The sequence below is a fragment of the Phymastichus coffea genome, unplaced genomic scaffold (genome assembly GCF_024137745.1).
Source record: "Phymastichus coffea isolate CEN01 unplaced genomic scaffold, Cenicafe_Pcof_1.1 PCOF00108, whole genome shotgun sequence".
NCBI lineage: Eukaryota > Metazoa > Arthropoda > Insecta > Hymenoptera > Eulophidae > Phymastichus > Phymastichus coffea.
The window spans coordinates 456,242-468,819 of NW_026706919.1; the positions used below are offsets into that span (position 1 = coordinate 456,242).

At 48.6% G+C, this 12,578-nt stretch overlaps 1 protein-coding gene across 2 annotated transcripts in view; it reads left to right on the top strand.

The window, feature by feature from the left end:
* LOC131670310 (neuroligin-4, X-linked) overlaps positions 1–12,578 on the top strand; it is a 102,033-nt gene that overhangs the window by 81,205 nt on the left and 8,250 nt on the right. For both annotated transcript variants that reach the window (XM_058945810.1, XM_058945812.1), the window contains exon 9: positions 2,319–2,470. In XM_058945810.1, coding sequence (XP_058801793.1) covers positions 2,319–2,470 — 152 coding nt within the window. The remainder of the gene's footprint in view (positions 1–2,318; positions 2,471–12,578) is intronic.

A 12,578-nucleotide genomic window follows, 5' to 3' on the forward strand; every position in this document is an offset into this window, starting at 1 on the left:
CTTCAGCTGCTCTATGTCTCGCAATTTCTTTTTCCATTTATCGTGCAAAGCTGAAATTGGTTTATTCGAACTCCGATACAGGGCTTTATTTTTTATCGAAAACTATGTTCATTTTCTAAAAAAAGCAATATACAGAACCGCTCAAACCTCTCTGGCCTCCATCAATATTTTTTTTGCACTCCCCGAAAGTGTTTCTTTTCCAATAGCACTTGTATCTAAAGCTTCAAAAGCGCCATAAACACGATCAAAAAGAAAAAGAAAAAAAATTGCGCCGGCCAACGAGGCAAGCGCCCGGCCGCATTTGAATAATAGGCTATTTGCAGGTAGATTTTTCGGAGCGTTAGCGGAAGCACAGCTTCGAAACTTTCGTAACGCAGTTTGAAAAACAAGCCCAGTGCCCGGGCGGCTCCGGGATAAAAAAAGAGATGGCCATGGGCTGGGGGGATGGAGGGAGTAACGAGCGCAAACAATATTTCTAAATTACGAAGGCTGCGCTCTCTCGGCGGCAAGCGTCGAAATAAATGAAACTTGAGGAAAGGTGAGCTGTTGCGGCCGGGCGCGTAAATCTTGCGCGACGCTCTCTCGCGCCTTTTGTCACCGCGCCGGGATATGAGCGCCGGGATTCCCGGCACGTTGCTCTTTATATCGCGCGAGAGCGGCTTTTCCAGCCGGTGGACACGTCTTATGAGCGCTGGTGCTGCGATGGAAGCGGATTAGGGCGACGGTTTGATCGACGGCGCTGGGCGCGGCTACGTCACGCACCGATACCTACGCCTTTTTTCTTTTTTTTACCTTCTTTCACAACCTGTCGGTTTCAATGACGCTTGTTGAGTCTCCGATTGCCTCGTTTCATTTTTTCAATTCGAACTTGGCCCCTCAAACGCTTAGCTCTGCTTGGCCTTATTTTTGCGAAGATAAACGAGGTTACCGCCCGCGCCAGCGGCGGCCAATTTCAATGTCAAAATTGGCTTTCTCGAGATCAATACGACGCAATCAACTTGTGGTGGCTTTATTTTTACTATTGAATATCTATTTCCATCAGGGCCGCAAGGTCGATGCGCAGCATTTTGCAAAAAGGCGACGGCACACGAACAAAACTTTGAATTTTTCAGTTGATCGGATCGGCGTCGACGACCGTGACATTGCTGACTGACAGATGTCAATTTTAGACTTGTGCGTGCAACGTGGCAACGAACAATTAAATACTCTCTGGATTTCGCGAGGTCGAAACATAAGCTGCGAAAGGAGCTGTTAACAGGAAGGTAGCAAACTGCAAGGACGTCAATTTAATTTCTACGACAGGACAGCTTAAAACGCAACGTTGGGTATTTACCGAGCTGAAATCTGCTAACACACAGCGCGTATTCCGCGGAGGTAGAGCACCTCGGTATCGGGAAGAAATATGAGACTCTCGCTGGCATCCGCGCTAAATTAAGACAAACGCGGAGCGCAGCGTCGCGAGATTTTCGAAATGAAAGTAGCTTCGGTGTCAGCGCAGCTAAGTCGATTATAATAAAGGAAGCCGACATCAGCTGGGCGATCTTGTTGCACGTCGCTTTACCGAGATACGGAGAAAGCCTCCAAGAACATAGCGTTTTTCGCTCGTTTCGCAGCAAATTCAACAAATAACCGGCAGCGAGTCGTAATCATATCTGATGATTGCACTCCAACGGTCGTCTCTTTGTCATGAGCTTTATTAAAAGCTCGATTAGTCGCTGCAGTAGATGTATATCTGTAGTCGGGATATTCCATTAGGTCGCAAAAGACAGAGAGAGAGAGAGAGCGGGAGAGGGAAGACGCCAGCTGAAAGCGTCGGCATTGTAATTGACATTTTTACGGCTGTTCTAACGGGAAATCAAATTTAACGATGCCTGCGCCCAGGCAGCTCTGAAAGCTCGCGGTGGTGCGTCGGATGCGGACAAGAGAGCAACAGCGAAATCCATTGCAGTGAAGTTCTGAGCGAGGCCAATGACTTTTTCACCTCTGCGCTTGACTCTGATATCCACGCACAAATGCACAGCCCACTCGAAGCCTCGAGTGCGATCGAGCAGGGTCCTTGGCATGCGAATAGCCGCAAATGAAGACAACGGCTTATCCGTGACCGTTAAGCTTCTCTCGCAGCGATAACGGGCAAACAATTTATGTAAGCCCGTAGCTCAAGCCGCGAGAATTAAAGAACGTCGGCCGCCGCTGCCGCGAGCGGCAAGAAATCGTAACGAATGCCGGCGAGCACGACGAAAGTCAAGGGGGGAAGGAGAGGCTTGGCTAGCCAGCCTGATAAATTGGTTGATTAGAGCTGGCACGTCTGTTTCTTGCAGAAAATGGGCTCGGTGCACGGAGAAGAGCTGCCCTTCGTCTTCGGCGCGCCATTAGTCGACGGCTTCGGCCATTTCCCAAGGAACTACACGCGAGCCGAAGTCGCCCTGTCCGAGAACATTATCCAGTATTTCGCCAACTTCGTGAAGAATGGGTAAGTAGAAGAAGGCTGTCGTTTCAATTACACTCCCGTGCTCGCGTGCGCCCGTACGCACGGGAGGAATTAGGGGAGAACGCGGCCCCAGGAGTAACAAAGTCGCGGTCGGTCGCCGCGGGGCGAGCGAGCGCAAGGCACGTAGAGCGAATCGAATCCTTATATTCCTCTCGCGCGCGCTCTGGCCTTCGTTACATCGGCAAATCAGCCCCGGCGACACGTAGCGCACACGTGCCTCGCGCGCGAGGCAGACATTCAATAATATTTTTATCGCGCCCAATGCTTGTACTCGCGGGCTTGTGCCTCGCTCGCGCCGAAACCAGTCGGCGGGGCTTCTTCTCGCGCATAACACGAGCGGAGAGTAGAAAGGTTTCTCTCGTCTTCGTCAGAGAGAGAGAGAGAGAGAGAGAGAGAGAGAGAGAGAGAGAGAGAGAGAGAGAGAGAGAGAGAGAGAGAGAGAGAGCGAGGGAGAGAGAGGCGCTGTCGCGACGAGCGATCGATACGCCGACGAACGGATATTTTCGCGAGCGAGCTTCGGCGATTGGGAGATTTTTCAAGCCGCCCGCGGAATGGAGAAACAAATTGCTCCGCTACATGATGCCCTCGATCAAACGCTCGCTCCTTCGTGGCTTGCCCGACGAATGGACAGCCCATTGCCTTGCTCCTGATTCATTCGCCAATATTTCCTTTGCCGAAACTCGCGACGCGCGTGCGGATGAGAGCTTGAGCTCGCGCGACCGCCCGCGAGGACTCGCTCGAAAATGCGCCAGTTCCTCGTTTCTCGATGCCGCGATCGACGTCACGGGGATTGGGCATTCATGAGCGCCGGCGTCGCCGGTGTTGTTCTTGCGCTCGCAGGTTTGACGAAAAACGACGCAGGGTAGGAAGCGCGCGATTGGCTGCGGCGCAACAGCAATCTAAAGCTGCAGGTATATCCCAGGATGTTTTGAAAACATTTGTTTCTCAAATAAGCGAACAATGACTATCGGTGAATTCCATATCCAATAAGCTCGGGACAATGCGTTGGATACCGTGAAAACGCTTACATAACTATACAATAATAATTCCTACGAGTGAGTCAATGCCGTTGATCCCAGGAATATAATTCAGGCTCGAGTTCGACGACAAAGCTGTTCGCAGGCCCTGATTAACGCGTCGGGATGGCCAAAAGTACGTGGAATAAAATGCGGACAACAATGCATCGAGGGAAGCGATCGCGGGAGCGCGACGGGACGAACAAACCACATTCATCAGAAGTTGGCGCGGCGACGGTGCACGCGCGCGCTACACAACACGTCGGCTAGGGAACTAGGGAGCTGACGCGCGCAAGGTGTCACGTGCCCCCTCGCGCCTAAGCAGCGAAGGTGCAGGGCCCTCTCCCGCGGCCGTGACGCGCGCGCCGCGTAAACTTGCCCTGGCGACATGTGCGCGCAAGAGCGAGAGAAACCGCATGAATATGCAAGAGCCCCGGCACCCGAGCGAGTCGCCGATATTTCAAGTCGCTGCGCCGCGTACACGTACGGCAGCGCCGAAGTGTCTCCGCCCGAGCGCGCTTCCGAACCGAGAGGCGATGCCCGCGGGGCATCGCGACTTCCCCCTCCGCCTTTTCGACCCGCGCTCTGTGTTCTCTCCCCATCGGTCGGTTTCCCGACGCGAGAACCAGAGAGCTTCTGCTGGCCTGCACTCGATTTCGCGCCGTTAGTGGAGTTACGTGTCTTTTTGTTCTCTCGTGGACAAGCCGCTCTTTGCAAAGAGCCACCGCGGGAAAAAGAACCGAGTCTCGGCTTACGATTTCAGAATTGCAGTTTTGGCGATGGATCTGCGAATGTTCCGCCATCTCGAATGGATCGAGAAATTCCTGATAGCCGAGAACTCAGCGCCACGGCGCTTGTCGGTGGGAAAAGAAAAGCTAGCGTCGCATGATTCGATGTTTATCCTGCTCTCGATTCGTGGATCGCGCACGCTTGCGGTGGTTTATTCGTAACATTTCTGGCGAGCAAACAAAAAATTAGTCGATATTCCAGGACAAAGTGCACGCGAGCTTTGACTGCGCTGGCAATAAAACGAGTATGATTAATTCCTTTGGCGCGCGAGCTTCTCGTTGTGTCAACCCTTTATTGTGTTTTCAAATGAAAGCGCTGCATCTACTTTGTGCCACATAATTAATAAGCGTTCGAACGCTTCTGCGGGAGGAGCCAGCACAGAGTATAAAGACAGCTGAAAAATTCATGCTACCTGCAAAAACAAATGACACTTTTAATTAAAAGTTTTTCATAGGAGACAGCTGGAGAGTAGCGTGCAGATGTCGTTCAACATCGTATCCAGAAATCGTACGCGTACTGCTTCTCCATTTCAACTCACTTATAGTAAGAGAAATATTCGTAAAAGAATTTTTTAGATAATGGCGCAAACTGAATCGTTTTTCTGGAAAATTACAAGGAAAATGCGACCGCGAGCGTCAACACGAGAATTTCAAGAATAGAGCTGATAACCCGCGTAGGCCGAATGCACGTATTCCGGAATAAATACATATATATTGTTCGCGGCAATCGAATTATAAAAGGGAAAAATTGGCGTAGAGCAAAAAGAGAATGCACAGGTGCGCTCGGGTATGACACGATTCGGATGCGAATGCGCGCGCTGAATTAACATTTTCGATCGGTAGCCCAAAGGCTTTTCTCGTACGCGAACGACCGACTGCTGCGGAAAAATAATGAAAAGGGAAAAAAAGACACTGCCGAAGCGGATGCATTTGAATAATGGGTGTTTGGAAATAATGCAGACGATGTAAAAGTAATCTTACTTTGCACACACCAATGACGAAGACGCTGTAAGCATGAATTCCAGATCGATCCGCGTATCAAAGTAAATTATAACTCTGTAACCGAAGACGTCTTCGTTTTTACGAGGCAGCGCAGTGTAACATCGAGATCCCCGTTTCATTTTTTACTCTCATATTTCCGTAAAAAGAGAACAATTATAAATTCCACGCAGGATCAATCGATCGGTTCGATATTCCACTTTGAATGAATCGTACGTGGCACAGGTTTTCTATAGGAAAGCTCTTCATATACACAGACTTACGTGCACTCGTCGAAAGTCGCGTATGTAGAGGACGCATAAGTAAGCATTTTACTTCGGTCAGCACTGCAAAAAGAAAATTTATCGCATGCGGGCGGCTTTTGCCGAACAAAACCGAATGTTGCCGCGAAATAGCTGTGATAAGAGTAGATTGAAAAGTTAGATCGAGCGATGTTTGTCGAGAAGGAAAAAGGATGGTTAACAAAACATTAACGACGTCGGTTCCGTGCAGCCATTCCGCGGATGTCCGCAGAATTGCAATCTACCGGAAGAGGGGACCGTAAAACAAATGACGCGAGCAAGGCGAGCAAGGCGAGCAATTAATCAGGGGAAACAGAAACGAAGGAGCTGCGCTTGATAGAGCGCGGTCAATATGCAAATAGAGCCGTTCAAGCGGATGGGCTTGTAACGCGAGAGGGGAAGTATCGGTGTGTGATTTTAACAATAATTTAGCATAATCAAGGGAAGTGCGGCCGAAAGAGCGATATAACCTTGGAGAGGGAGTAGTGGCCGATTGCAAACAGTCGTAGCTCAAAGCCTGCTGCTGCTGGCAATGCGCGCTCGCCTCGCGTAATCCTCGTGCAAACACCACCAATAATGCCGATATACGCGCTATATAACGAACGCGCAACTCGGCCGACGGTGTTCTCTCTTGGCTTTCGGATATTTCTTGCCCGGCTGAATTATCCATAATTATTCGCTTTTTTATTCCCATTGAAATTCTCGCATTAATTATATATCCGATACAATGGCAATGCCGGATCGCACAATGTGCTCGTACTCTGTAGTGAGAGCATGGCCGGGAGTAAATAAATTGGGTAGGGAGGAAGGAGAGGGGGGGGGGGGAGCGGAAGAAGCACGTTTAACGTCAAAGCATTGCTGTCAAACTATTCCTTTGATATACGTGGATTCAATAGAGCGTCAAACTAATTTGCGAGTCTCGGTTGCAAGGGATGGACAGGGGAGAGGGATGATAAAGAAAAACGTCCATACCTTGTGACGATAAGTTTTTCCGCTACAGAAAGTATCACAGTGGCGGCAGGCGGGCTTAAAGGCCCGACCGAGTAGATGGACTGAAATTGTAAATGGTTGTCTGCGAACAAACTAAGCGCACAAGCAACTGGGAGAAGCAGAGAGAGGGAGAGAGAGAGAGAGAGAGAGCTCGGTCTGATGAATCAAGTTACACGCTATCGAATCCGTCGGCTCCACGGACTAACCAGAGCGTGACCTCGCCACCACACCGCCAGCTCAGCTCTTCCTCTATCTGCATAGGCCGCACTGCACCTCTGCACCCCTTTGCACGGCCATTTTTATAATCAAACTGACGGCTAGCTCGAGTGTGTAACCAGCTGAATTAAGCTGCGCTCGTTAATAAATGACCCTCGCTAACCTGAAATTGACTTTATTTAACTCGATTTTTATACGTGCTTTCGAATTTTTAATTTATATATTCTGGGCTTACTGCTACTGCTCTGCCAGCTTTTATACGTCAATTTTCATTTGAGCAGGAGCGCAATTCGTCTGTTGCTGTGCGCGCGCGCACCCGTGAATCCAACACATACACACGCGCGCATATATATATATCGTAAAAGAGACTCGTAAAATAAGCAGTTCAATTTAGAAAAAAAAGTACTTTCCAGACGGTTATAACAAAAATACGGAATAAAAAAGCGAGTCCACAGAGAAATGCATTAATTCGAATCTATTTTTTCTATGGCCTTTTTAAATAACTCTCTACTCAAATTTCGTGACTGCGCACGTTATTTATCTAAAAATAATTTGGTTCCTCAATAAAGGACGCAAATTTTTAAATCGAGAACGCACTTATAATTTTACTCACCGTATGTGTGCGGCGACACCGATTTTGTTTATGCAAGTACTAACATGAAAGAAAGAAAAAGTCTTACTTTTACAAATTTCATATAATTGCTTGAATTTTAAAAGAAAATGAAAAATGACAGCGTTCAATGATCTAACTCCAAATTGAAAATCTATAGATTGAAATATGCCAAAAACTGTATCTCTATTTATTCTTTGTTCAAAATTGCGATTCTTGCAGAGCCGTGAAAAACGCTTATTCCGGGAAAACGTATTAATGTCGCAGCTCCATTATAGCAATAATTTAATTATTCAATGCTGAAGTTTTCAAATTGGGCGAGGGTCGAAAATTCTACAAAGAAAAAACCGAGTACGATGTGCCTTTTTGGCAGATTTATAATCTGAATTTGATTAATGTTACGATTTTCTTATAAAATTCCGAAAAACTATGAACGATAATGTACTTTTTTTAACCGACTTTTGATTTCTCTAATAGGAAAATAGCCTGAGAATTGGCAGTAAGGCGGGCAAATATTTGTAGGTGCTATCAATATCGAGCATTGATGAAAGCGAACAATTGGTGAAGTGTGCGGCAAATTTGGAAATTTGTAAAAGCCGCGCCGATTCAACGAAATTTTCCGTGGTATCGGGCGCACGTCGTTTGGCGTGCAGCTATACCAGTAACAACGCGCGACGAGCTTTTTATCCAAATAGTTTAACCAGTACGACACGGCGTGCGAAAGTAGACGCAGACTGAAATGCCATGGTGTATCACAAAAGTTGATTGCCAAGGTGAGAAAGTCGACGATCGTGATCGGCAGTCGGAAGAGTGATGAGGAAGAGGATGGGGAGCTAGGAAAGATGGTCACGGGTCTATTCGTATACGTAGCGCGGTCGATCCGAATCGGCCGGCTGACCGCATTCGCATACGTCTTCTGATTCGTACGCGCGGGAGCCCCTCGAGAGTCAACAAAGACGCGCAGCGCGGGGCGATAGCTCAAAATCGTTCGTACACGTCAAAGCGCTGCTCGGCGGTCGGCAAATCCTCGCTGCGCGGCGCGCGCGCGCGCGGTATATTTATTATGGCGAGCGAGCCGAAGCCGCGACCGTTCGTCATCATTTAACGATAAATAGTTGAGAGAGAGAGAGAGAGAGAGAGAGAGAGAGAGAGAAAGAGAGAAAGCCGAGGCTGCTCGCCATCTCTCGTAATTCAGCCTGACTGACGCTAATTCCGTATAGGTGCGGGATTATCCTCGCGCGCGAACCCGTGGCTTATTCTCATCCTACGTCTGCCCTCCTCCCGAGCCTGGTCGCGCGAGCGCCTTCCCTTTATTTATCCCGGTTTTACCTATAGCGAGCGGGGGCCGCTGCCTCTAATACCCGGTTATGGCTTTGCGCCCGCCCCGGCGATACACCAGCGCGCACGCCGCCGACCAGTCGATATTCCCTTGCTTTCTTTCCTGCCAGCCTGCCTCCCTCGACCCTCCGCCTCTCTGCTTTTGTTTTTGTTTTCGTTTCGTTGCCGCCGCCGCCGCCGCCGCCGCCGCCGTTACCTGCCGCGCCGCCGTTTTGCAGCGGCGATTATTGTGGTTAGTTATTTGGATTTGTGGCTTTGTTTCGACTCTCGATTGAATTTCTACGGGTTGCACTCGACCGCGATGAAGAATGGAACGACCACTTTCGCCAGAATACAAAAACTCGCCGCGCCCGGGGCGTACGTCGGTTTTATAATGATTGAAAGGGCAAATAAGAGGCGCGCGTTCGAGATCTCGATCAATGCAATGCTCTTACCGATTGGCACTCGAATACCTCCGACGCTTTCGACAAAATCTACGCCCTTGTCCATTCTCCCCATCTCCTGTCTCCCAATCTCCTTTTCTCTCCGTTAATACGAGCTCGAAGTACGGACATCTTGTGCAGAAGAAGTTTGAATTATTCGACGAAAAAGACCGAAGCGCTACTTTCATCCTACTCATCAAATCGTAGCCCATCAACGTAGCTAAAGTGCGCGAACGTGTATATATGTATAGCGCTGAAGGACTAGTTGAGCATTCGCGACAAGTGCGCGTACGCTATGAATTTCTTTCAAAGTGCACGCAGCCGATTCAATTATCGTAATCGATAATACTTCCCCATCATAACTGGCGTAACCCCGTTGCAGAGAGAGAGAGCGAGCATTTTCATTTTCCTCGGAAACGAATCCCAGGGATATATAGAAATATATATACAGAGGGAGTGCCAGATGAATCGAGTTTCTTTTATTTATATCAATAATATGATCCGGACGGCACTGCGGCATGTGGAAAGGAATTATATAGCGAAACGGTCTCCGCGCCAGACTAATTGAAATGATAATTAAAATGTTTCCGCGTCGCAATTAAGCCGCTTTAATGCTTCGGCTTATTTCGGTGGCGATTTAATCGATAGTTTAGATTACAATAATTGGCGAGTGGCGATTGTTCGCCGCGAAAAGTGTCGTTCAATTTTGGCGGCCAATTGATGATTCACGGGAAACGCGCGGGGGCAGGCTTAGAGCTCACCCGCGCGAACCTCTATTATTCGGAACAATAACTCTTGTTTAATTTCGCGGAAATTCTCGCGGCCCGGAGCGAGAACGCTTACAATTAATTCAGCGTTACGCGAGCGCGCGTTAAAACTTCAACGTCACTCCGGTGTTGCATATTCATCAAACACGGCAGGAAAAAGGAAAGGCGCGTATTCGGAAGGGTAGGTCAAGCGGATAGACGGCCAGTCGGATAAATAACCAGCCGCGCGAATAAGAAAGTCCTTCATTTTAGTGAGGCTCACGTCGGCCATAAATTTCCCTTTGACTATCTCAATGATGCGCGTGAGTGTGTGTGTGTGTGTGTGTGTATGTCAGAAGGATATCGATCAATCCTTGACCCGTGGGAGCTTAAATCTGCGGCGCCTTTTTATTTCGCGCACGTACGCGCGTTTAATTCGCCGGGCGCACTCACGTACCCGTATCCCACGTACGTGTGTGTGTGTGTGTGCGTGCTCGCGCGCGTGTGTCTGCGGAGGTAGAGCGAAAGCCAGTAACGAGATTGCGGCCAGCGTAAATACCGGCAATTACGAGAGCTCGTTGTCCAGACAGACAGAGCGAGAGAGACCGAGCGCGAGCTCCGAAACTTTCAGACGGAACAAGCGATTCGCGCCTCATCGAGCACTTAGACTTGACTTGCGTGCCTGCCGCGAGGATAAAAGTTTCTCGGCGAACGCGCCTGCCCGACCGAAACTGGCCTTTTAGCAAGCGACGTAAAGTGCAACTGCTGTAGGCTTGCGCTGCACGCCTATGTTCCTCGCCTGTAAATACCAAAGGGCTGAATTAATGTCGGATGCTCGCCCGGATAAATCCAGAACTACCTTGTAGCCGGGGCTTGTTCAATGCTGGAGAAGATAAAAAAACCAAATAAATTAATGATTGCAAGGTACCGCGGCTGCAGCCTGTTCCGCGCGGCGGCAATAGCATGTAAAAGTACAGCGCACTCGATTACACTGGCTGCCGCTAGTGTAGTGGCGTGTTTTTTTTTTGTTTTCTTTCTGTTTGTTTTTTTTTTTTTGTTTATTACGGTTACTTTTCTTTTTTTACCCGGGGCGGCTATTTTGAAATCGATACAGTGCAAATTAACGCGGCGGGGGCGAGGGTTTTGCTGTTTTTCCACCTGCCCCTATCGCCTACTCTGCTACCTCGCTCTCTCTCTCTCTCTCTCTCTCTCTCTCTCTCTCTCTCTCTCTCTCTCTCTCTCTCTCTCTCTCTCTCTCTTTAGCGCGCAAGTCTAATCGCAGCTTCTTGCGTGAAACTAACACGGCGCAGCGCAGCACGACGACGCTCAATGAGAAATTTTCGCGACGCATAGTAGTCTGTTTCGTGTTGCCGCGAGAGCTGCAGTTGACTTTTAGTTGTGTTTCTACTTTTTCGCCGCTGCTTGCCATCGCGCTGAGGACGAAACGCCAGCGAAACGTATATTTTATGACACGTCCCGTAGTTTGAATCGGGGGTGCGCGCGCGCGCAATTGTTTGTGCGCTGAGTGTGTCTCCGCGAGCTTTAATTCCAAACTTTTCGTTCGTACTTTTAGCTTATTCTGCTCGACGACACATTTTCATTTACGAGCCTTTTTGCGATACGCCAACTCTCTTGAGGTTGCGTATTGACAGCGTGTAGTGACAAATTGAAATTCTGTCATTTCGCCACATGCCCAATGGATCCTGAATTACTGTTTCTTTGGCAACGTATTGGCATCGGTGCTGGTATCGCGGTCATTCGCAACTCAGTTTCCAACGAGAAAAAATGCGATTCGCGCTCGAGCGGCATGAGAAGACGGAGATTATCATTTCGCAATCGTCGCGAGGGACGAACGTGCACTCGCACAACGAACAAGCATTATTCAGGCGCACGTGCGTGCTTCCAGATTTACTAAATCATTACAGCAATCATTTATAACTTTTCCACCGAGCAAAAAACTCATAGCGGTTAAGGCGTCCTCTCGGCAGAAAAAAGGTAAGTGTGGAGGGGGCAGCCGGGAATTGAGAGAATAAACAGAGTTCTCGAGCGTAACAAGCAAGCAAACAATTCATTAAAAAGTAACCGAACGCAAAGAGGAAGAGCGCTCGAGAGAGAGAGAGAGAAGGCGAGGGGTTCTTTAAATAATGAAATTCCCAGTGGCGCGCTTTGTATGCGCGTGTACGCCGAAAGTTTGGCGGGTGTAACCGCGGCAGCGCCGATGCGAAACGAAAAAGAGAGAGAGAGAGAGCTTGAGAGAGTTGAAAAAACCAATCGGTCGCTAAAAAAGTTTGGCTTCGAGGTCGCGTTAGCCTAGCGAAAAAAGGGAACGCAACGGCGGAATGATAAATCACGCTACTGCAAAAAAAAGAATAAAGCAGCCTTTATTCCAGCTTTTAGAAGCGATACAGCGGATCGATGGAAGATTCTCTCAACTAAAGCCTTACCAAAGACGTGCTATTTATAGACAAAGATTTTATGCAAGTATGAGAAGAAACAAATAATGGAGGCGGCGTTGTTACGTCGAGAGCTGAATAATGACGCTCCCGTTCGCGGTATTTTATCCTCCAAGTTCGCTTATTACCAGCAATGTTTAGCGAACTTATTGAGTCACGTTCGCTCGATCCTTTATGTGCAATTCTCTGCTAATGCGGGAGCTGCTTCTAATTAGCTATTTTTCAGAGTTT